Here is a 23,569-nt window from a genome sequence, read left to right on the forward strand (position 1 = left end):
AAGCCAATGGTGTCATTCTCAGCAATTATCAGACAGTGTGACTCATGGAAGAAAAAAGAGAGTCATCCTTTAAAAGGTAGAGTCTGGATGAGTCATGTCCTACTGTTAGTTCTTCAGGAGACAATATGGGAGAAGGAGCAATCTTTGATTGTTTGTGGACATCTTGAGGAACACCTGCCGAAATCTCTAAACCAGGCCCACTATCCATGTATGATGGATCACCCAAGGTTTGATGAAACCCTGTGTTTGTTGCCTGAGGGGGAATGTAGGAAGAGGGGGGTTCAAAAAACCTTTTTTACAACAATACTGGACTGTGCTGGATTACTGAACTTTGTTGGATTACAAAATGTTCAAAGATATTTTACCGTTTCCCCATGTTTTTCAGCACAATAATCAAATAATCCTTACTTCTGTCTGAGTAATAACAGTATATTTTGTTTCATTCCTGGTCAACACACAGCAAATTCCTTTAGGGAAAATAAAGCAAACTGGTAGTAAAACTGTAACATACTGTGATTATATGCTGGTAACAGCATGCACTCATTTACAAGAGTATATTTTCCTTGGACCTCTGTGATATACTCTCTGAAGCTAGCTCCATGTTGGATTCAGGGCTCAGAAGACAGACCATTTTTTCATCTGCTTGTGGCAGTTCTTGGCTGTTGCATGTAACTCTAACTTCTGCTTTCTGGGTTAGCTGGATGACCATGACCTTTGACTGGCATTTGGTTTCCCCATCAGCTGATGAAGGTTGACAGTGAAAAAGTAGGAGAAAGCATTTGTAGAACTGGAAAACAAAAACCATCCATTTTAATTTTGCTAAATTATGGGTTTCTGTCTAGACATCATTAACCAAGTAATAAAGTTAAGGAGTCTAACATATTATGATCGTAACAACCACACATCCATTATCAATACTCTTCATATTAACTTTTTCCTCGTAATGCACAAATGACAAACAGGTTTAATGCAACAGCATGTACATAGTTCAGCTGGGGGAAAGTAAAAGAGATCTTAAATTTTGGATTTCGATGCCTAATCTGAATGGCACTCAGGCAGCAGACACACACTATTACACTTTTGTAACCATTCAACTCCTTAATTTCTCTGTGCAGGCAGCCTCTTGAAGCATGTCTTTATGCACATCTTATGAATTTTAATTCATTAGTTTATCAGAAATATTAGAAGTTAGTTTTTCTAGTGTTTGTTGAAATAGAATTTATTTTTTAAAAGTTTAAATTATATTAACCAGGACTTAAAACAATTTCCCTAACTGCCATAGGTATTAAATTGCTTACCATAACTAAGGCTTTCACCAGCTACAGCACTTGTGAATGTGTTTATATTTGTACTTGAGCCACAAACAATACTTCTCTCCATTTCATGTCCTTTTATCCCTATTGCTTGCATTGTTCTCTTGGTCGTGTATGTATTTCTGCTTAGTGATGTGTTGACTTCATGCCCATGAAACTTTACACTACAGTAAAGCTACTGATGGTCTTTTGAGCATTTTGCTGCCACAGACTAACCTGTGCATTGCACTGGAATTAGGCTTGGAAACAAAAGATGCATTGGCACTGGGGTTTTTTATTGTTTTTAAGCCCAGTCAAACTTCGTGCAGCCTAGATATGTTTCCGGACCCCATCCTAGAATTAGTTTCTATTCAAATTACTACTTCCTAAATAAAACCAACTGCCTCCTAAAGATCAAAAGTGAGGGGGGTAGTCACACCTTTGGGGGGGGGTGTTGTTCCATAATCATGAGGCTCCCACTGAAAAGGCCCTGTTTTGTGCACCCACCAAACAAGCATCTTTGGTTCAGGAGGGCCTCTCCTTGTGATCTTAATTCCCAGGCATGAACGTATGAGAGAAGATGGCATTTGTGATGCCCTGGTCCCATTATGATTCATTTAAGGATGAAAGATGGTCTTTGTTCCATTGCTCTGAATTTTAATTTAGAAGGGAAAGACGCTTCATAAACTTATTTAAAATAGTTTCTAAATTCTAAATGGTTTCGGTAAAAATCAGTATATGTTGAGCAAGTGTAATGACTTACATACAAACTTGTTTTTAAAAAGTGATCAGGCGGGAAAGTACATTTCTGAGCAAAAATATTTATCAGTAGCTAAAATTATTCCATCGGGGCTAACTTCCAACAAAGCATATATATACTAAGGTAATAAATCTGTTAAGAAGAATAGTATCTGTAATCATAATCAGTGCTGATGCTGCCCCAAGCAAGCCAACCCCCCTGCCCCCACTGACTTGCTCAGTTCTTCATTGATTGAGTCACTCCATCTCATGTTTGGTCTCCCCTTCTTCCTAGCATTATTGTCTTTTCCAGTGACTCTTGGTAATGGTTTTTAGTAACTAAACTTTGCAACGCTTCTGTAAATACAAGAGATGAATCATTTTTTGTATTTTAAAGTGACATTGCAGTTTTCTACTCCATACACTTCATTTTGTTTTTGTGTTTGTTTGTTTTAGGAATCCTCATCATGATGTCAATGTGCAGTGAAGTGCACGTATACGAATACATTCCTTCAGTCCGACAAACTGACCTTTGCCACTACCATGAACTGTACTATGATGCAGCTTGTACCTTGGGGGCCTACCATCCACTGCTCTATGAGAAACTGTTGGTACAGAGGATGAACAAAGGATTACAGGATGATTTGTACCGGAAAGGAAAAGTGATTTTGCCAGGGTTCAGGTCAGTGAAATGCCCTGGACAAAATCGATTCCCCTACACTTAAGAGGGAACCTTTCTGAAACAATGTGCAATAAGGTGCTACTGTCGTACTATAAACAACAAAAAATACTTGAAAAAAAATGGATCCTAGACCAACCTAGTCTTGCGTCTATAAACTGTAATTAGGTAGCAGGCATGGGGAGGAGTTTTTGCTTCTGAGGCCTGAGTATTTATTATTGCTTTGCGGATAGAGGGGTTTTTGTTTTCTTAAGGCTTAGCTTTTGAAAGACAAACAGCCGTGAAAGCAAACTAACCGTGAGTATTGTATGTGGGGCCTATCAGAGAATGGCAGACATTTATGTCACTTGTGCCAGATTGCAGTTCTTTAGAAAAGCTATTTTAGTAGCCAAGTCTAACCTACTGAAATAGTTCATGTAACAAGAAAGAAAGAGACTAAGAAAAAGAAAGAAAGAAGTTCTAATAGCATTTTAGGATTTCTCCTCACACATAACAACATAGCCGTACTAGATGCATAATGAACATCATGAGCCATACTCTATTAATTTACACATTTTTATTTATACTCTTTATGGCAAAGCGTGGCACCCTGATTTAAAATGAAAACAAACATTTGTGCTAGTCTAATTTAAATGTGCATTAAGATTGCATGTATTTGGTTATATAAACTGATGCTATGTCATGGAAAGGCAATCTACTTGACTACTCTGAAGAACAGCATGTTAAATTTTGTGCCTGTGCAGCATGCTGGTACCAGTGCTTAAGTAAGACCAGACAATATTTGATGGCCTTCTATTTTGGGCTGAATGTATGAACAAGAATGTGCCATACTGTCATGGGTACAAGACTATGGATTGATGCTGACCTGTCAAACAGTGCATCATGCCACAAGAATTTTACTACATGGGAGCTTTTGCTTCAGCTACTACTCTTAGTTATCCAATGGTAAGCTATCATGTAATGAAATATTCAGACAATTAGGTTATCATCCAATAGCTGAATTGGGTAGGTCTGAGAGCAACAATAATACGGAATCAATTTGCACTAAATAAACTGCTTACAAAAGAAATCTACTAATGTAAGCATGTAATGTGGGCTCCAGGAACTCGTGCAAGTTCTTGGTTCTCTTTCCATGAAATGAGGAATAGGAAATGGCAGGGTTTTTTGGAAGTAAAGCTGTCATCTTGCATAACTATTTCCATGTTTCATGTGAGTAGCCTGCTTAAATTAGCAGCTTTTTTCTCATGCCACCCTCTAGGTATACTAGTAGAAGCAGTTCAACTCTGATACAAAGGAATTCTTTTCTGATAGATTTTTTGGGGGCAGCAAAGACCAACGTTTTAGACTAATATTTTATTACCTCCAGACTGAATGTTCTGCCCAGTGCAGCACAGATATAGTGATCAGAATATGGCTGACATCTTCCAGGTAGGGCCTGGGGATCTCCTGGAATTACAACTGATCTCCGAATTACAGAGATCAGTTCACCTGGAGAAAATGACTAACTTAAAGGGTGGACTTTGTGGCATTATACTCTGCTGAGGTCCCTCCCCTGTCTTCAGCCCCCAAATCCCCAAGTATTTCCCAACCCAGAGTTGGCAACCTTTGTTCAGAGGGGTCACCGTAGAGCACAGTGAGGCCTGATTCCTGTTCTGGGCCATGCATGGAAGCATATGGAGTAGTACCATACCAGGCCGTTTTAGGGTATGGAAGCCCTGCACATAACTTCTCAATCCAAGCCACTCTTCTGCTTGGTCACTGTTATCCCTAAGGCAATACCTCAATGCCCTGGTGCTCCATCATTAGCAAAATACATGAAACCGCAGTTTTTAATTTGGCATATCTCCTGGCCTGGCCACTTCTAATCCCACAGTCAAAGCTTGATGTTCCTACATTATTCTTATTAAAATTCATTTGAATGTCCTGATTTCATTTGCACACCTAGTGAAGTGAATTCATGTTTTGTCTTAGGATCAAACTAGATGCAATGGGCATTCCTGGGGGGACATGCTGCCATTTTAAAGAGTAAATTCCCAACCAGGGATTCCTTTAAAATGTGTCATGGAGGCCCTATTCTGGTCAGGACCACCAAGACAGAAGCAAGAAAGGATCCTGCTCCCCCCCACCCCAAAAAAGAACATTTTTCTAACCAGAAACAGCAGTGGGGGCTTAGAGGCAAATGGCTTTTTTGTAGAAAAAGCCCAGAAGGAACTCATTTGCATATTAAGCCACCAAACTTTACACCAACCCAACCAGAACTGCATTCCTGCTCCAAAAAAGCCCTGGAGGCAAACAACAACCTTTCGTGTCAGAAAAAAGTCACAGGGATGAAGGCAGATAGATTTCAGTCCAGTAGCACTTTAGAAACCAACATGAATTTTAGGGTATAAGCTTTCAAGAGTCAAAGCTCCCTTCATCAGACACAGTATAGTAAAACTGGAGATCTGAGTCTTTTCATCCTAGTCAGAATTGGGATGGCTGTTGTAAAGAATGAAAAGGTACAATATATATTGTAATCAGCTTCATTAGAGCACAGGAGAAATTTTTGGGAGCAGAAAATTAGCATCTGTGTTGAGGTAAAAATCCTATACACCTATTCAGCCCTGGGAGGTCCATTGTTCTGAACCTGTGTATTAACTTGAGTTCAGAAATCTCACATTGTAATTTCTTTTTGAAATTTCCTTTTTTGAGGACTGCCATTCTTAGGTCAGTGATGGAATGACCTGGAATGATGAAGGCAGGATCTCTCCCCCCCCCCCCCCGAGAATTCTACTCCCCCCGAGCACATTTAAAGGACTTCCCATCCTGAGTGTTGTCCACAATGCCCATCTTATCTAGTTTGGTCTATGCTATGTTCAGAAGCAAGCTGGGAACTGATTTCAAGAAACACATGATTGTTATTCATGGTAGAAGCTGTGGGAAATAGTGTAAAACCCAGGCTCATTCTTTCATTTCTGTGCCTGCACCTGACCACCACCACCACCACCACCCCAGACCCACTAGGAAGATGTGGAAGCAGAAACCCAGGAAGGTTTCCTTCCTGTGGACATTAAAGAAAAAGCAACATGAAGTATCACCCTAAGCCATTAGGTAAAACACTGTTTTTCAACGTTTTCAAACAACTAAGAACAGAACAGAGAAATCTTTGTTGTTAATGCCTGCATGTAGGTGCTTCTATTTATCAATATTACTTGAATAATTTTAACAAGAGTAATACTTCTTTACATGATAGCAAACCATGCATTTGATACTTCTATCTATAATGTTATTTTCAATAAGAAATATTCTAAGGGATGGACCTATTGGACATTTCTGCTAGAATCTTAACCAAAATATATGATGTTCTTACAACATCTTCTGAAAAGCAACTTATGAATTTCAGCCTTCTCCAAAAGATAGGCAAGCACAAATTTGTGAATTCTGTGAATTTTCAGTCATCCTCTAAAGAAGCGGCTTCCAAAGGTGAGTTTTCCATCTCATCTGTTTAAGTAATCAAACATAACCGTAGCCATTTAAGCTATTTGTTTATTCCACTGACTTCAGCAGAGTTTGAAGTGTAAATGTTTTAAAATGTTACCAGTTCTGGTGATCTTGAAAACTCCCAGCAGTGTTGGCTTTGCAACACTGAACAGATGAAGAATGTCAATTAAAGTGGTAAGTGTGGAAGGAAAAATAAGCATTGAGCTGCCCACCTACACCAGTCTGTCGTTCTCCTTCACAAAAGTAAAAAGGGATTAGCAGAATCAATAATGGCTTACTGAAAATGCAAACAATCCATTCAGTTTAAGACAGTGAATGAATGTGTATTAGATGCTAAACATATTTTTATATTTTTAGACCAGCTTATGGTATACAGTACATTTTTATAGTGCATATAGTGCAGATTTATAAATATTGCGCATATGTCTGTAACAACTACTTGAAGTCAGTGAAAAAAAATCTCACTTAAAATATGAAGCCTGCTTAAACTTTTGCTTTATTTGTTGGTTAAAAAGCAGCCTACACTTTTGTTTTTTAAAAAGGCAGGAACTGGTGAGAGAGACTAATTTGGACTGGTATAAAGACAGCTAAGGTTGCACAGTTTGATAACTGAGCAGATGAAAAGTTGCACTCAACATCTTGGGGTAACCATGCTGAATTTCTGTTACTATTTGTTACTGTCTATGCTTTCCACTGTGAATTTAACATGGTGCTCTCTTGATTTTTATGCATAACACCTTTAAATGGTTAAATCAAAGTGTTCCTTTGTATGTTACAGGGAATTTCTCTGAACTATTTGAGCCAATCTTTGTTACTAGTCAAAAAACAGCAAATGATTACTTCTTATTCTTGTATGTGACATGGGGGTATTCAGTGAATTATTCTAAAAAAAAAACCAAATTGTGCTCTCATAACCTGTTTTATTACCAGGGTTAATTTGCAGAGTTGTATTATACTATGAGGCAGTGGAAGCAAAGGAAAAAATATAGCTATCATAAGGCAGAGTTCAGCTTTCTGAGAATCTTAGCTTTCAGCTAATTTTTTTTAAAGCAAGTTGCTAGCCCTTTATGACTGCAAACATGTTTGAAAGTGTGCCTCTGAAATCTCGGAACCCAGAGAAGTGGCAGAACAATATCTCTGATCTGGGGCAATTCTTAAGGGCCCTTTGTCTCCTTCCCATGATTAGCAAAACCAGAATAAATTATGCAAAATAGTAAAAATTGTGAATTAACTATACAGATCTAGAGATTATGCAAGATGGTTTATTTGCTCACAGAATTCAGTTCTGAATTCAGAATCTGGATTGCTTTACAATCCAAAATGTTAATGCTGAGCTTTTCTAAACATTAATTCTATACAGACTTTTCATACATTAAACTAATATTGTTATGGCGGCAACAGTGACAATAATCTGAAGATGGAAAACTTTTTATTGATTCAGTTATATATGGTGAAATGTTTCTCAAGATAATAATAGAAAATTAGTGACCACTTCACATTCACACATCACTTATAAAAGTCCTACCAATAATGGTAATTCAGTAACACTGCACCAGAAAGAGTAGCTGAATTGTTGTGTAAACTGAGCACTGACAGGGTTATGAAATGGAATCTCCTATTCTTTATCTTACATGACATACAAAGAACTGATACATTTTTAAAGCCACATTCAGATATTTACTCAGTTGTATGTTGACTTTATCATATATACATTTTGACCTTTAAAATGTCCTCCTGGGGGAGGAAATAGTTTAATAATCTCTCTTTCTGGGCAAAAAGGATACCTGGTTTAACTCTTGATTTTAAGTAGCCCATGTCCAATGAAGACTTATTTAATTAAAACCCACTTCTGACACCAGAGATTTCTCCTCTAACTTTTCAACACAGATTTGCATCTTTGTTCTTGAATGATCATCCTGTGCACGTGGCCTTAGAGCCATGCATTATCATCTCACTTTCTGAAGCTGTAGTTGCTGAGCTATTCAAATAGAAGACTGTGTACTTTTTAATAGCCTTGAGAATTATTTTGTATGATGACTTTTTAAGTGAATGTGCACTCTTCAACAAATGAAAGTTTGAGATTTTCCAGGAGTCACATTTTTAAACAGTGTTTGTATACATTTTAACACTTTTGTATTTTCTATTTTGGTTTTATATATTTTTATGTACGCACAGTGTACAGATTTTTCTTGTAAATAAAGTTTGTTTTTTATTTGATTAGAAGTACTGATCTGCTCTCATTATTTACCTTGTATTTCAAACTAAACTAAGTGCATTTTAAAAAAAAAAAGATAATTGGTTTTTGAATCACTGTTGGTCTAGGAACCCATGATAGCTAATCCCTAGTTTGCTAATGAAACCAAATTTAATTCCTGCTTCCACAGGTTGAAAACTTATGAAGATGAGATAAAAGAAAAATCTTAAAATAGCTAAGATATAGGCTGCATCCACAAAGCAAAGATTCCCCATTTACATTCATCACCACAAATGTGGAGTACTTTCCTCAGACAGCTACCATTCCCCCCCACTTTGCCACTGGAGGGCTTTTATGACTTACAACATTGGCAAATGGTTTACTGCTATACTGTTTCATAACTGCATCAATTACATTTTTGTGCATGTGTGTAAAAAACCCCTATAAAGGCCTTACAATGGGACATGTGGAAAATGTGCCCATGAAAGGCTGATGCACATGTCCAGACTGAACGATAATATACTTGTACTGCACTCTTCCAAACACAATTGTATCAAAGCAGATTTAGGAAGGAGCATACTGAGGATCGGGAAACAACAAACGGATTATGATTGAAGCACGATGTCATGTTGATGCTACAAAATAAAAATTAATCCAGTTTGGATTTTTCATGTGGAAGCAGCCATGTTTTTAATTGAAACATTCCACGTGAAAAACAACAAATTGGGACTTGGAATCAGGAGATTTACCACGTGTGTTAGCAGACTTCAACATATGCATCTTATGCATATGTGCCTTCCAAATAACTGTTGCCATACTGAATACCTTGTTAGTTATTACATGTAACTAGGGATGCTTATATCCCAGTCCAAATCACAGAATAATATGCAAATCACTTCCTTCTCCTGCTTCTACTAACTGTTTTTGTCAATGCAGAACAGAGAAGGAAGTGATTTTTAAGTGATTTCTCCACTAAGCAGTGTCACTTCTATTTAGAACAGTTGGACTTTGTTTCAGGTATTCTGACCTATCCAGCTTGACCTGAACAATAAGGCACTGATTCAGGATAGAAGCAGTTCCATCTCACTTGGAAGTGGGGGAAGCAAAATCACAAGGTAAAATGGCTCACAGCCAGGGGTGGAATTCTAGCAGGAGGTCCTTTGCATATTAGGCCCACATCCCTGATGTAGCCAATTCTCCAAGAGCTTACAAGGCTCTTTTTTGGGGTGTGTGGCCTAATATGCAAAGGAACTCCTGCTAGAATTCCACCCGTGGCTGTGAGCCAGTAAAACCTAACAGGTCAGCTGTGGACCCATGCTTCTCAGCTGTTTAAATGACCCAAATGGACAAAAGTCTGTTAAATGTTCAGGGAAATAACTGCTTTGGGAGCTCAAAACCGGGCCATGTTCATGCTGAATTTTGGCTCATTAACCAGTTTGTGCCTATTGCTAACTAAAAACATCAAATTTATCCCCTTGATAGATTAATAAAAAATGGCCTAGGGCTAGACTAATTGAAAATTCTATTAGAGCCCATTATGAATCATTAATCATTTCTATCCAGGCTGCATCTTACAGCTCCATAAAGTGTTGAGCATAGAAATTCTCTCTGGATCGATTCCAACATAACGTTGGTTCCTTGGAGTGTTTCTGAATGATAGCCACTTTGATTTTCCAGGAAACAGCTATGAGCAGAAGAAGATTACTTTTCCTGCCAGCTCCTGCTCACAGCTCTTTACCCTTAAAACCATTTGCAGTTGCAGGCCTAACAAAACTATTTCGATATGTATTCCTTCATTAATATAATTCTGAAAACACATCCAGAAAGCTGCTAAATTCCAAATTGGCCATTAGTTGTTTGCTACTATATAGCTACTATATACTATATTTCACTTTACTATATAGCAACTTGGTTATGAATCTACAAGAAGTCGCTGAATTATTTGGACAGTAATGAAGCATAGGGATGGATGGTTCTGCATTTAAACACTAGCACCACTGTAAGATCAGCTTCTGCCCATCGCCGCTTCAGAGGCATCCTGTATTTGTGCAGTGAGGCACATCTGTTCTGTTATAACATCAATACATATGTCAATAGTAAAAACATTGATTTGCAATACTAAACACAAACCTGCATGCTGTAAAAATATCTCCATTGACAGGAAAGAGCCTGAGTCCTTATGGCTATAGGGCAATTTCCCTCTCATCTCTGACCCCTTGGTAGCTAATGCACATGTTGTTTTGATTCTCTGGTTGATAAGGGAGAGGATTCACTGAGCTGTTTGGAGAGAGATGTGTGTCCCACACACACACATACTCTTTAGGGGTCAGAAGGCAATAATGAGGGCATCTTAACAAGGTGTGCTGCTCTACCAATATCACCATCTCTTTTTTTAAAATATGTGTAGCCCACACTTCCCATGAAAATACGTGCCAAGACAAAACAAAATTCGTTACAAAAAGATATAAGGAGAGCCTGCTGGATCAGACCAGTTGTTCCTGATGGCCAGCATACTGATCCACTTAGCAGCCGTCCAGCTGCCCAACAAATAGGGCATAGAAGCCAAGGCCTCACTCTAATGGTGCCTCTTAGCACAGATATTCCAGTTTGCTGCTTCTGGACATAGAATTTTCCTTTAGTCATGCTATATTAAATGCAATATTAAATGCTACATTAAATGCAAGAATATTCTGTTGAAATGGGGAAAAACCAGTTTTTCCACATTATGAAACTCTGAAGTGTTTGGTAATGTGGAAAAACTGGTTATTTCTTTCCTTCTCAACAGAATATTCTTGCATTTAATGTTTAAGCATGGGAAGGGGATAGTATTCCTATATATGTGGACACTTGAAGTATCTTGCTGCCTCCAGATTAGCAAGCCTTCCCTTCCTCCTTTGTCCCTTCATACCAACTCAAAATGTAAGCAAACCTGTAGAAACATCCAGAATGGCTATATACATATATATGTCAATAAATGTCAATCAACTGCCTCTGGCAATTGTAATTTTTAATCATCCCATATAAAAAGTCATCCCACTTAAAGCAATTATGTCTTCAAGGCCATTGCCTGGATCTTCAAGTTGCCTGGGGGTAGTAGCCATGTGGGCTCATTGCTGTAAAAGGAATCATGAGTGCCACTGGATTCCTGTTTAAGTCACAAGGTTTCATGGCCTATATAGCTTTTGAAAAAAAGGAACGATTGATTTCATAGCTTCTATTTGTATTTCTTTTCATTCCCCACTGCTCTTAGGAAGCCAGCGTAGATGGAACAAGAGTGATATTATCCCGACCCACTCCAATCTACATTCTAGCCACAGCATTCCGTAGCATTTTTGGCCACTGTGTGACACAGAGTGTTGGACTGTGTTGGCCATTGGCCTGATCCAAAATGGCTTCTCTAAACTGCACTCAAGCACGGAAATTTCCTCTGTGCTTGAGTGCTGTGCGCAAGTGATAGATGATAAGACACATACAGTGGGATATGCCTCTCTGAGGAAGGGTTTTTCCCAGAAACAGAAGTAAAGGCGCGTTCCTGTCAGAGGCTTGCTGTATACCCACTTCAGCTTCACATTTGGAAAGTTCTTGTATGAATATTGGAAGCCTGAAACTTGGCATGATTGAAAGAGCATTTTGAAAATATAGAAACTTTCCCTGTGGAACTATATCTGGAGCACCAGCATTTTAATCCAACCCGTTAGAAAGGGCGAATTGTCGTGAGTTTTTAAGAAGTTGGAAATTGACGTCATTAAAAGGACTTGAATAAATGAAATAATTGAATTTTTGATAGAATTGTTTATTGTCACTTGATTGTAATTAGGATGTATTTTTGATATTATGATTTCTTGTGTTATATATCTTTAAGTAAGTGCAGTTTAGTTAATAAGTTTGTCTTTAAAATTTTGTAATAAGATTATTAAGTTGTGTACTGAGTTTTTTCGTTAATTATTTCACAGTTTTTGCTTAGGTTTAGTCTCTCACTGTGATACTCTAGGCGTTCTGGACTTCCAGGTAGGACCTAGATGTTGCCTGGAATTCTAACTTACCTCCAGACTACAAAGATCAGTTCCCCCTGGAGAAAACGGCAACCTTGGAGGATGCATCCCATCCCCACTGAGCTCCCTACCCTCCAAATACACCCTTCACAGGTACCTCCCTCAAATCCCCAGGCATTTCCCTTACAGGTGTCAGCATCCCTCTCTGGTATCCTTTTCATTTGCAACTGAGTGGCCTACATCCCCCAATCACAGCAGAAGATGAACTAACTGAAGTTGATGTTTACTGTGTTGGAAGCAAAGGTGTTTGTCCCCTGCTTAAACCTCCAGATTTCATGGCAAGAGAGAACAGATAGCTAGATAGGCATTCTGACCTTTGAAATGTAGCAAAATTTCCTCATGGATTTAAACACCAGGTGGCAGTGTGAAGCCTCTTTGTGCTTCAATCTGTTCTTTCCCATTACTAGCAGATTTTAAGTTGGTAATGCAGTAGGGATTTGCCTTAACCATATGAGCAAAATTTTTGCTAATGTCTTTTCTACATTCATAGATACCTGCAGATTCATGAATGTCATCAGTAAATGTCAATCTCGGCTACATCCCTCGGGTCGTTCATCCATCCGCTAATGATCCATCAACGTCTGTGATTCAAATATAGCATACACTCAGTGGTTAGAGGGATATGCATAAAAATATGACTAGGAATGTTCCATCCTCTTCTAGAATAAATGAGGGTCTGTCATGTATTCCATGTCTGGATCGGATGCCCATGCCCAGACCATTCAGTCCAGCAACAGAGTCCAGGCATGATGAGGGTAAATACTGAGACAGCATAAAGTTGACAGAATGAAATTGGGTATCTGCTAAATCCAATCCCTACATCTCAAAGGCACAAAACAGAGTTACAGTCACTGCTTCCCTATCATTCCTCCCAGCAGGAAGTGGGCAATCAACCCAGCAGTTCCTATAACGCTGCAATGGCGGGATGGACTGGTCTAGGAGCAACCCAAAGTAATTACTCCTTCAGCTCTGCAAGTGAGCACTGCAAAGGCCAACCACTTGGTTCAACCCACTCAGCAACACCAAAACAGCTCCCCCCATCACAGCAGAAGATGAACTAACTGAAGTTGATGTTTACTGTGTTGGAAGCAAAGGTGTTTGTCCCCTGCCTAAACCTCCAGACTTCATGGCAAGAGAGAACAGATAGCTAGATATGCATACTGACCTTTCTTTTCGATATTTACTCTTCGGCCACTATCTCCTTTGAAATGTAGACTATACTCTCAGGGACAACTTCCTTCCTTTCACTCTCTCAGACGAAGCTTCCCCTTCTCCCTGCACACACCAAGGGAGCAGTGTTCCCTCTAAGCTGAGTTAACGTGAGCTAGCTCACAGATTTTTAGCCTCCAGCTCACACAGTTTAGTCTTGGCTCAGGAAGGATGACCTCAGAGCACACTAATTTATGCAGTAGTTCACAACTTTAATGCCAGCAGCTCACAGCTTTAATACCAGTAGCTCACAAAGCAGAATTTTTGCTCACAAGACTCTGCAGCTTAGAGGGAACATTGCAAGGGGGATGACATGCTGTTCTCCCTTGGAACCATGAAGCAGATGACCCTCTTGCCATTTACTTCCATCCCTTAGCTAGTAAGTTAGTACTCTATCCTGTCTCTCCTCTTTTCTATCTGAAGTATATGTCTAAAATAAAGAGAAGTATTTCTCTTTTAAACTTGCATCTTGTAAGCTGAGTAACCTGGTGAAGAGAGACTGCTGCATTTGTAGCTTTATTTAAAGCACTCTGCTAACCAGTGGGTACTGGACTAACTATACCAGTTAACCCCAATATGCTGAAATAGGAGGCACTGACATTGATCATTGGGCTGCTGAAGATCTGAACTAAGTGTCTGCAGAACTACTGGGGTTTTACTCAGCTTCACTCCCCCATCCCATGCTGTTCCTAAGCACTCGCCTTTCCCAAGAAACAACGTTGCTGGGATTTTTTGGAGCACCGAAGGAGTGGGAGGAGAGGAGGGGACAGAAATATCTTCCACCTGTGGAAATCTCTGGTTGATCCAAGCATATGTGCAGAAGACCCGGTCACCATGTGGAGTTTGAGAATGGGGTGTATAAATGATCCAGTGGTCTCCCCCACCCTCAAAAGTGTCAATTATCCCCTAGCTGGGTCATCTGCAGAAATCTGTGCATCATATCCATGGAGACATTTGCACTGAGTGCCTTTCCATCTAAACCTTTACCCTAACTGCAATAATGTAGAAAGTTTAAACCTTTTTAAGCTAACAGTGTCAATTATCTTCAGTTCCATTACAAGAACAAAGCTTACAGGAATGGGTAACAAAAATGAAAAACATACATATACATTAAAAATTAATTTAAAATGGTATGAAAGAATAAATAATTGACAACTGCAAATCGCTACTTCTTAATAAAAGTATTTGATCTTTTTATCCTAGCTTTTGTGCCAACTATATACCCATATAGTTTGAGTTGATGGTACATTTATTACTATTGATTTGTACCTTGCCTTTCTTCCCAGTGGGGACTCATCATTCTTCTCTCCTCCATTTTATCCCCACAACGACCCTGTTAGGTTAGGAAGTGACTGGTCCAAGGTCACTCAGCAAGTTCCCATGGCAGAGTGGGGATTCAAACCTGAGTTTTCCAGATCCTGGCCTGACACTTCAACCACTACACCATGCTGGCTCTCTAGTGATATGGTCAGGAATTCCCAGACCATCATCCTCACAGGCCCTGTTCTTTGTGTCCCCAACTGCAGTGATGAAATGGGTGATGACTGGACAGAGGACATTTCAGTGCTGGCTCCTTGTCTGCAGAATGCCTTTCCCCTTGAGGCTTGCCTGGTGCCTTACCTTACTCTCTTTCAGGCACCAGGCTAGATCTTTTACCCAGGCTTTACCTAAAGAATTGGTCTTTTAAAATTGTTTTTATGGCCTGCCTGAGGACAGTCTTCTGGGTTAATGATTTTGTTTTTATGTCTTGATTTGTTTTTTTAATGATTTGGCCTATTTTTAATGCTTTGGGTTTTTTTAAATGTCTGGGCCTCTTTTTTAGGGGTTGTTTTTATACTCTGACTTGTTTTCAAAGGTTTGTTTTTTAAATGGCTGCATGGTTTTATTGTTTTAGTTGTGAGTATGCTCAAACAAGTCTTTTAAAAAGAAGAAATTCTCAGTGAATTGAACAGAACTTCAAAGTTAGATTTGCAAAAAGGAGAGACAGTCATGTGAACAGGCTCTTACACAGCACAGCTTTACATCATATAGTCTGGTCCCTCCACTATGAACTGTTCCTGCGCTGTAGGTGCAAGAGGCAAAAATAGCAACATCATGTCAAATGTAGTCTGAAAAGGAAGAATGAATGTATTTCTGTCAGGTACAACAATGCTGCTTCTTATCTTTGCAAACTTTTTGTGGTATTTACCAGAACCAGGCACAGAATAAATAATAAACTATGCAACAATTTAAAATGCAAATCATGACATGCAGATTGAAGAACTGTAATATCACAGCCATACAAATCAAAGAGTTCTGTGAGTATAAAGGTAAAAACTGACACAACATTTTTTCCCTGCAGATTGATTGAAGGTCTATTACTTGGTTGCTTATCTTCATATGCCAAAAAATCCTTAGGAACAAAGCCAAGGTGACACCATTTTATGGAGAGCTAGTGGGGAGTGGGTATTGCGGGAACATATCATTCTCTATTTAATATAAACAGTGAGTGGGTTGGATTCTATCAGATATTTCTCTTAGCTAACTTGTGTTTTTTAAGAATGTACGTGTTTTGCCCCTTAATTCCTATTTCAATAAAACCCTTTCCAGTTGAACACTTGATTGGTTTATTTTGAGAGTGCTCTAAGGGAAAAATCCCTGTAAATATTGGTGATCTCAGTTACCCACCTCTTGCGCTTATTTCCCCAATTAATTAGGAGACTGCCTCTTTGGGTAACAGACCTCCATGGAGGGAAGCCATGTGAGACATAGGCTGTTAATAAGGAGGCGAATTTGAAAAGATTGAGGGGGAAAGGTTGACAGTAGCAAAACTGATAATGGTTCTCACCTGTTTATTCATAAGTATGTAGATGATTGGATTATATACAGTGCTGCACTTTGCCAAGATGGAAGGTATGATAGTTGCTACTGGAGTCAGTGATCCTGGCCTACCAAATGTTGCAAGCAGCGCTATAACTCCATAAGGCATCCAACAAATCAGATAACAGATGACAGTAGTAATCACCATGAAGAGCACATGAAATTCTCGTTTACGAGCCGAAGTCTTCTGGATTTTCCCAACCTGATAAAAATCACATAACATTTTACTAGTAGTAAGTCACATATTTTATTAGAACATCCTTAATACTCAAATTATTTGTTTTAAATTCTGTCTCCATGTAACATTAATTTTTAAAAGGGTCAAGGAAAACATCATATGTAAAAGAAGAGGCATCGTAATGTATTCAGTGAAGGCCCAACCGCAATCCTGCACAGATTTAGGCTGTTTAAATGCCAGGAGTTTTAATCAATTTTACAGCTAGATTCAAGTCCAGTAGCGCCTTAAAGGCCAATCTGTTTTTTGGGTATGAGCTTTTGAGATTCAAAACTCTCTTTATCAGATTTTATGTAACCTGTATTCAGGATGATGCTTTAAATTTTTCAGTGCCAATCAAAATCAATTGGTGGGTCTGACAGTGAGAAGAAAAGGAGGCCTCACCAAGGCAAAATGAAGATGAAGAAACAAACTGGTGCAGAGAGAGAAACAGAATCTTTAATCATTGTACAACCTCTACGTGTTTTCCGTGCAGCTTCATCAGGAGGAATCGTTCAGATTTTTTTTTTTGGTCCATTCCCATACATACACAGCACCAAAAGTATCTGTGGCTTGTGCCACAATATAGTCTCAAAAATACCTCAATTCCTTTCTCCTCCATTGTCTGAAAAACACCTGATAACAGCTTTTCCCTTTCCTCCATCTATCTACAAACACAGCACATAACTTACTTTTCACACAAAACTATTATGGCTTTTAATTGCAACAGCTAAAACCAAAAAAATATAGAAATCAATCATTATTCTAATGATGTGGAATTTAATATGCTGTCTACTGGTGGATCTTCCATAATAGTGATAAATCTTAAAACTATATTCTAAAACAAATTTTGGCATTGGTTAATCTAAACAAGCCTGCAACTTCAGAAACTATTTGGGAAAGACACGTTTCCATGTCTAAAATCTGCTGAAAATGTGACACAGGGTTTTTAATCCCAAAGAAACCCCAATATATACTGTAAGTCCTGTTCCTGACATGTGATTACGACTCTCAACATATACTGTTAGTCCTGTACCTAATGTATACATGGTATGAGAACCAAATGCACTGTTGAAAATTGTTGTTAAACCAGATTTCTGAATACTCTTTTATTCTAACACAAAAAGTTAATGGTCTCGTGTCTAGAGGCTCAACTTAAATGTTAATACCAAATTTAATGGTACTGTGTCTAGAAGTAGGACAGTAAAAGTCCCACAGAAAAACTGGGGTTTATGCACTTTTCCAAGTGGAGCAAGTTCCCAGGTCTATAAAAAACAAATTTAACAAAAGAAAAATAAACACTCCCAAACCCAATACCAAGCACAGAAAACATATTAATTGCCTTCCAGAATCACAGGATATTAAGGATAGCTGAGCATCACTTAAAGGAGAAGCAAAAAGGATGGAGAAATCAGCCAAACTTAGCATCCGACAGCTTCTAGGATGATGGAGAGGGAGATCAAGGATGTGTCATGCATCCCCCAGCTTAAATTTCCTTCCACATACCATCTTGGGATGCTATGACACTTTTAAGGGCTCTAACCACATGGGAGCTTAGATTACCGGAGGAAACAGATTAATTAGGACTGGAAAAAAAGTGCTTGCTATTATTCTAATTAATCAAAATCATCCTCCTAGCATCCTTTAAGCTTAAAATGGAAGAAAGCATATTACGGCTATATTATTATATGTATATGAAATTCAAGTTGCAGAATATATGTTGTGATGCGAATCCCCCAATTTCAATTCCCCAACCCCTGCCAAATCCCCATGCAGCACAGGAAGACACATTTCAAAATATGCATTATCAGGGGGGGAACTTCCCATTTTCCCACCCACAATTCCTCTTCAAGATCTCAAACCTTTCTAATATTCCTGAAATTTTATTATCTAAGTATGCAAGATGACCATTAATTTTTTTTCTTTTCTATTTTTTTCTTTTCAATGTTCTCTTTTCTACACAATACCTGGAAAAACTGTATTTTTTAAAAAATGCATGTTATTATTTTGTAAAAAAATCAGAGTTGATTTATCTTGTTTGTTGCACTACTGAGAAGTTAATGAATCTGGTATTTTAGTTTGGAAATTCATTTGCATTCTGTTCCTGATATACGTCTCAGTTGAACTTTCTTTGTTTCATATTTCACCTAGCTTTGACAGCAGCTAGATGGAGTTCATTGGAAGCAGGAAAGTTTCATTTGGGTGAAGGAGTGGGTGGGTTATATTTTCCTTTTATGTACTTAAATCAAAATTTATCTTGTATTTCCAACTCAGTATTGAAAGCAATGTCACCCCAGAGTCGAAAATGTCTGGTGCTTGCACAGGGGACTACCTTTACCTTTTTACTTTTTATTCTCAGATTCTCTTGCACACACACGCTCTCCAGGTACTAAAACAGCTCTGTCTGAAATTACCAAAAAAATCCATTAGCAAACAGTTACTAAAATGGAATACAAAGGCAGTTTGACAAGAGCCTTGATTGTGGTTCTTTCTGAACTAATCTATACGGCACAAAAGCACCTGCCCTTCATTAATCATAAGAAAGATAAGGATATTGCTTCTTTAAAAAATCAATTTTTTTAGGTAACCACAATAGGTTACCACAATAATTTACAGTTGCACTATAATTATAAATGTGTTGGCTTTCTAGGCTGATGGAAGCAGTGATCATCAAAGGGCTTTGTTTACTTATGTGCAGACTTCTGAACATGGTTGTGGTGACGAGATCACTTTGTGACTTTCAGAATCGATCCTTGCCAATAGAAATGAATGAGTAGTAGTTAAGTTTGAAGATCTAGAAACTAAGGGGCAGAGAGGACAACTGGCTTCAAACAGGTTTCATTTTAACTTCTGAATTGCTCATCACTGTTCAAGAGTGAGGAGCAAGTTACAAACAGCATCACAGGTCCCCTCAGGACTACAACTTGCAAGACTGAATTGCAAAGGTGCAATTCCCTTTAGATCCACCCAGAACATTTCATTAGCCTTAAAAGCAAAACAGAAAAATCAATTTCTCCCACAAATAAACTCGTTACATGCCTCCCCAGGGAGACATAAAGTGCTGTGATGTCCCTGTGTTGAAGGCCCTGTCATAACACATTCATCCAGCCATTCTCAGAAAACACTGATGTTCTTTATAGTTTTCTCATTCCAGGAAGACCCTGGTTGTCAAATGGGATTAGGCAAGGTATGTCACATCTAAAACACATAAATTTTACAATCTTTCCTTATACATCTGGATTCAACTTTCCCTCTATGGGGAACAGGGGCTTTCATAGATGTATCTTGCCTCTAGCAAGCCATCCCTAGATTCTGTCTGACAGAAGAAGGGAAAACTACAGGTCTCCAAGCAACAAAAATGGCAAAAAAGGGAAATGTGTTTGTGATTTTTTAAAAAAATTATCAGGATCCAACTCAAATAGTTTGAAAAATCTATACTATTTAGACAGATACTATTTAGTATAGACACAAAAGCATTTCTGTGGGAAATTTGTGGTACAATGAGGTGCTGTCTTTCTTGAAGATCTTTCCCCCAGTCCTTAGAATTCATATGTTTCCTAGTCTACAAATGCTGCAGAGTAGGAGTCAGGTCCATAACAAATCCTAAATGATGAACAAAAGCAGTCTCATTCTGATTCTAGCGGATTCTCAGATACCAAAATTTCATCTTGGAATTATTAGGGTGCAGTCAGACAAAGCTGTTTAATCAGATGTCATTGCTGCTGCCCTGCAGATTTAAAATGCACATTAAGACAGTGACATCTGTATCCCATCCCAAAGTCATTTGCCCCTGTTGTCACTGCTCTCTGATTCAGGGGGTTTTGACATTGGGGAATGTCCTGTCTTACAGAGGCACCTGGTTTCATCCCACATTTCCAGATGTCTGAACTCTCCATTGTGATCTCAAGCTGTTTGGGAAGTCTGAGCCTTCCATTTTGTTTTCATGCCTTTTTGTTTTTAGTCAGTTAGTGATGTGCAAATAACCAAATATTTGTGCCTGGGTCTTGTATCACCACTTGCTCATTTCAGCACCCAAATCCCATCAGGATTCGAAGCCCCCAGGAAGATAGTTTTTAGAATGACAAATTCAAGAAAAATGACCCTTTCTGACATTTCTTGAGGTGGGACAGCACTGGAAATAGCCCCTATTCAGGCTCCCATACTTACAACCAGGATTCCGTCCCAGAACTTTACTCCAAGTCACTTCATAATATTGCTCTGGCAGAAAACATCTATGGGAAGAGAAAAAGGGAAAACTTCCCTATGAAATGAATGGGAAAGGGAGGCGGTAAAGGGAGTGATTTCCGGAAGAAATACAGAAATGAAACCTGTCATCTGACCACACAGCCGTGGATCACTTTTTATACCATGTGAGTCTTTACTGGGTAAATTTTTAATCCTTAAGGATATTCAGGCAACAGTTCCCCGCCTCCCCGGCCCCTATAGGAATCCTCTGGAAATTAGCTAATTTCTCTGAGACCTTATTTTGGATCAGTTCCCCTGAAGAAAATGACTGCACTGAAGGACAGATTCTATGGTGCCGTACCCAGGGCCAGATCTAGGGGGGGCAGAGGGGGGGTGCTTGCCCCAGGCGCAGATGGAGGGGGGCACCAAATTGGGTATGGAGTCCATTATATTTTATGGCCCATAAGGGGGCATCATTTTGTAATTTTGCCCCCCCTCAAAAAACATGTAGATCCAGTCCTTCCCAGTCTGCATCTCCAAATGTCCAAGAATTTTCCCCACCTGGGGTTCTCAACCTTAGTAATTCCCCATGTTCTAGCACAATATCAAGCTTTTACTTAACAAAACAAATAATGTGATAGCACACAGTTTTCAAATATATAAATGAAAATTGTGGGTAGTGGTCTGACAAAATGCCAGGGTATTAGGGTTGGAAAAAACAAATGCATTATATTTATTGGGATTTGAAAGGCCAGATGACTTAAGTTTTGATCTGGCTATGTGAAGGTTTATGAAAGTTTTCAAATTTATTAAAACAATCATTCCTTGTACATCTGTTGCCTAGCAACAGCCTCTGAAAACATCTGTTCCTTGAATCTAAAGGTACTTCTTTTATTATATTGGTGGGAGTTAACTTCTGTCTTGTCTATCTATGCCCCAGTCTTTGCATTTAAGTAACAATACATGTGAGAATCAGGTATATTGATTATGCTTCTCACATTAGCAGAAGGACAGAGGCTTGAAGGGATGACATCAAAACGTGAAAAATAAAATGCGGTGGTTTCTTTTTTTCTCTGAGACCTTATAAAGCCAACTTAATATCAGGGCTCAAGCAGTATTGATCTGGTCTTTTACTTTTAAAACAACTTTTTCAAATAGAGTGATTTTTCTGAGAGGTTAATTGCAATGCAAATAGAAAATAAAGTAGCTGGTGAGAGGCTTTAGATTGAATTCATTTCAAATACACATAAAATGTAATCATACAATCTTTAAGCTTCTGCGATTGCTGTTCTAGTGATCCAGCACCTTCTATGCTCTACTGATTATGCTAATCTGTTTAATTCTACATACAAAAATCCTGATCCAGAACAACTGATGTTATTTGGTACTGTTTTTCCTAAAGCTATACAAAACTGAAATCAATTAGACATCCCATATGGCAAAGATAAGCACACACAAAAAAAGTATTCATTTTAAAATAATCTTTCAGTTCCCTTTCATGAATATCATGGGTAACCAACAGAATATAATCCAAATTAATATAGTTATTACATTAAGGAGACATTCTTTCACAGATTCAGTAATCCTAACTTTCCTGCTAATCTTTGCTTGGGACACAAATTAGATCATGAAAGAAATTCAGTTTCCCTTGAGAAAAAGACATGAAGAAGTATAGTTGCTTAAGTCTACATAACCAAAGTACGTAAGTATCTTCATATGCGTAAGGTAAGCATCTACAAGACTCTTGAACAGTCCTGACTTCAGGAATTCAGTTAGGGTTGCCAGGTCCAACTCTGAAAATACCTGTGGACTTTAGAGTAGAGCCAAGAGACTTCGGGAGTGGAGCCAAGAGCAAGGTTGTGACAAGTACAACTGAACTCCAAAGGGAGTTCTGGCTATCAAATTTTAAAGGATTGTGTTCCTTTTTAATGCCTTTCTTCCATTGGAAGATGGGGGCACTTTCTTTGGGGGTCCATAGCATTGGACCCCTGGTCCAATCTTTTTGAAACTGTTGAGGGGGGGGGGTTTGAGGAGAGGCACCAGATGCTGTGCTGAAAATTTGGTGCCTCTAATTTAAAAAACATCAGCCCCCAGAGCCCCAGTTAACCACAGATCAATTCTCAATTATACCCTATGGGGACCAGTCTCCATAGGATATAATGGAATGCCCAGTGGATATTCAAACCCCTCCCTACTTTCTGATAACCCTGAAGTGGGGGGAATCCCCTATCCCCAATTGCAGATTGGCAAACCTAAATTCAGTCTATCCAATTGCTATCTCTTGCACTGGAGCCCTCAATAATTTTATATATTAGGAAGCTGCTGGGGTGGTCTTAGTCAATGGGCAACAGGGGCAACTGCCCCATGACCTGTGCTGAAGAGGCAACCACACACACACACACTCATCCAATGTAGGGGGGCAAAGCAGAAAATCAGTGGGATCCTACTGCCACCACCATTCATTCCCAACCTGTTAAGGACTTGGCTCCACCCTCTCATGGTGACAGCCATTTGAGGGTTGGGCAGTGACTACTTGTACCCGCCATGTCCAAGACTCAGGCAGTCAGCTTCTGACAGCAGCTCACACCTGTTTCACACCTGTTCTCCGCCTCTAAGAATCTGACCAGAGCTGTGATCAACATGGCCCTTAGACAAAGATTCCCACTC

General features: G+C 38.9%; 2 protein-coding genes across 3 annotated transcripts in view; one reads left to right on the plus strand and one right to left on the minus strand.

The window, feature by feature from the left end:
- Window positions 1-3,152, plus strand: part of ST6GAL2 (ST6 beta-galactoside alpha-2,6-sialyltransferase 2) — a 69,175-nt gene extending 66,023 nt beyond the window's left edge. For both annotated transcript variants that reach the window (XM_060233777.1, XM_060233775.1), the window contains one exon: window positions 2,487-3,152. In XM_060233777.1, the coding sequence (XP_060089760.1) occupies window positions 2,487-2,755 (269 nt within the window). In that variant the 3' untranslated portion in view covers window positions 2,756-3,152. The remainder of the gene's footprint in view (window positions 1-2,486) is intronic.
- The window catches only part of LOC132568198 (pinopsin-like), a 32,995-nt gene continuing 9,627 nt past the window's right edge, over window positions 202-23,569 (minus strand). Inside the window, exons 3-4 of the mRNA XM_060233778.1 lie at window positions 16,472-16,705; window positions 202-787 (exon numbers count right to left, since the gene is read on the minus strand). Coding sequence (XP_060089761.1) covers window positions 545-787; window positions 16,472-16,705 — 477 coding nt within the window. The 3' untranslated portion in view covers window positions 202-544. The remainder of the gene's footprint in view (window positions 788-16,471; window positions 16,706-23,569) is intronic.

The sequence above is a fragment of the Heteronotia binoei genome, chromosome 3 (assembly GCF_032191835.1).
Source record: "Heteronotia binoei isolate CCM8104 ecotype False Entrance Well chromosome 3, APGP_CSIRO_Hbin_v1, whole genome shotgun sequence".
Taxonomy (NCBI): Eukaryota; Metazoa; Chordata; class Lepidosauria; order Squamata; family Gekkonidae; genus Heteronotia; species Heteronotia binoei.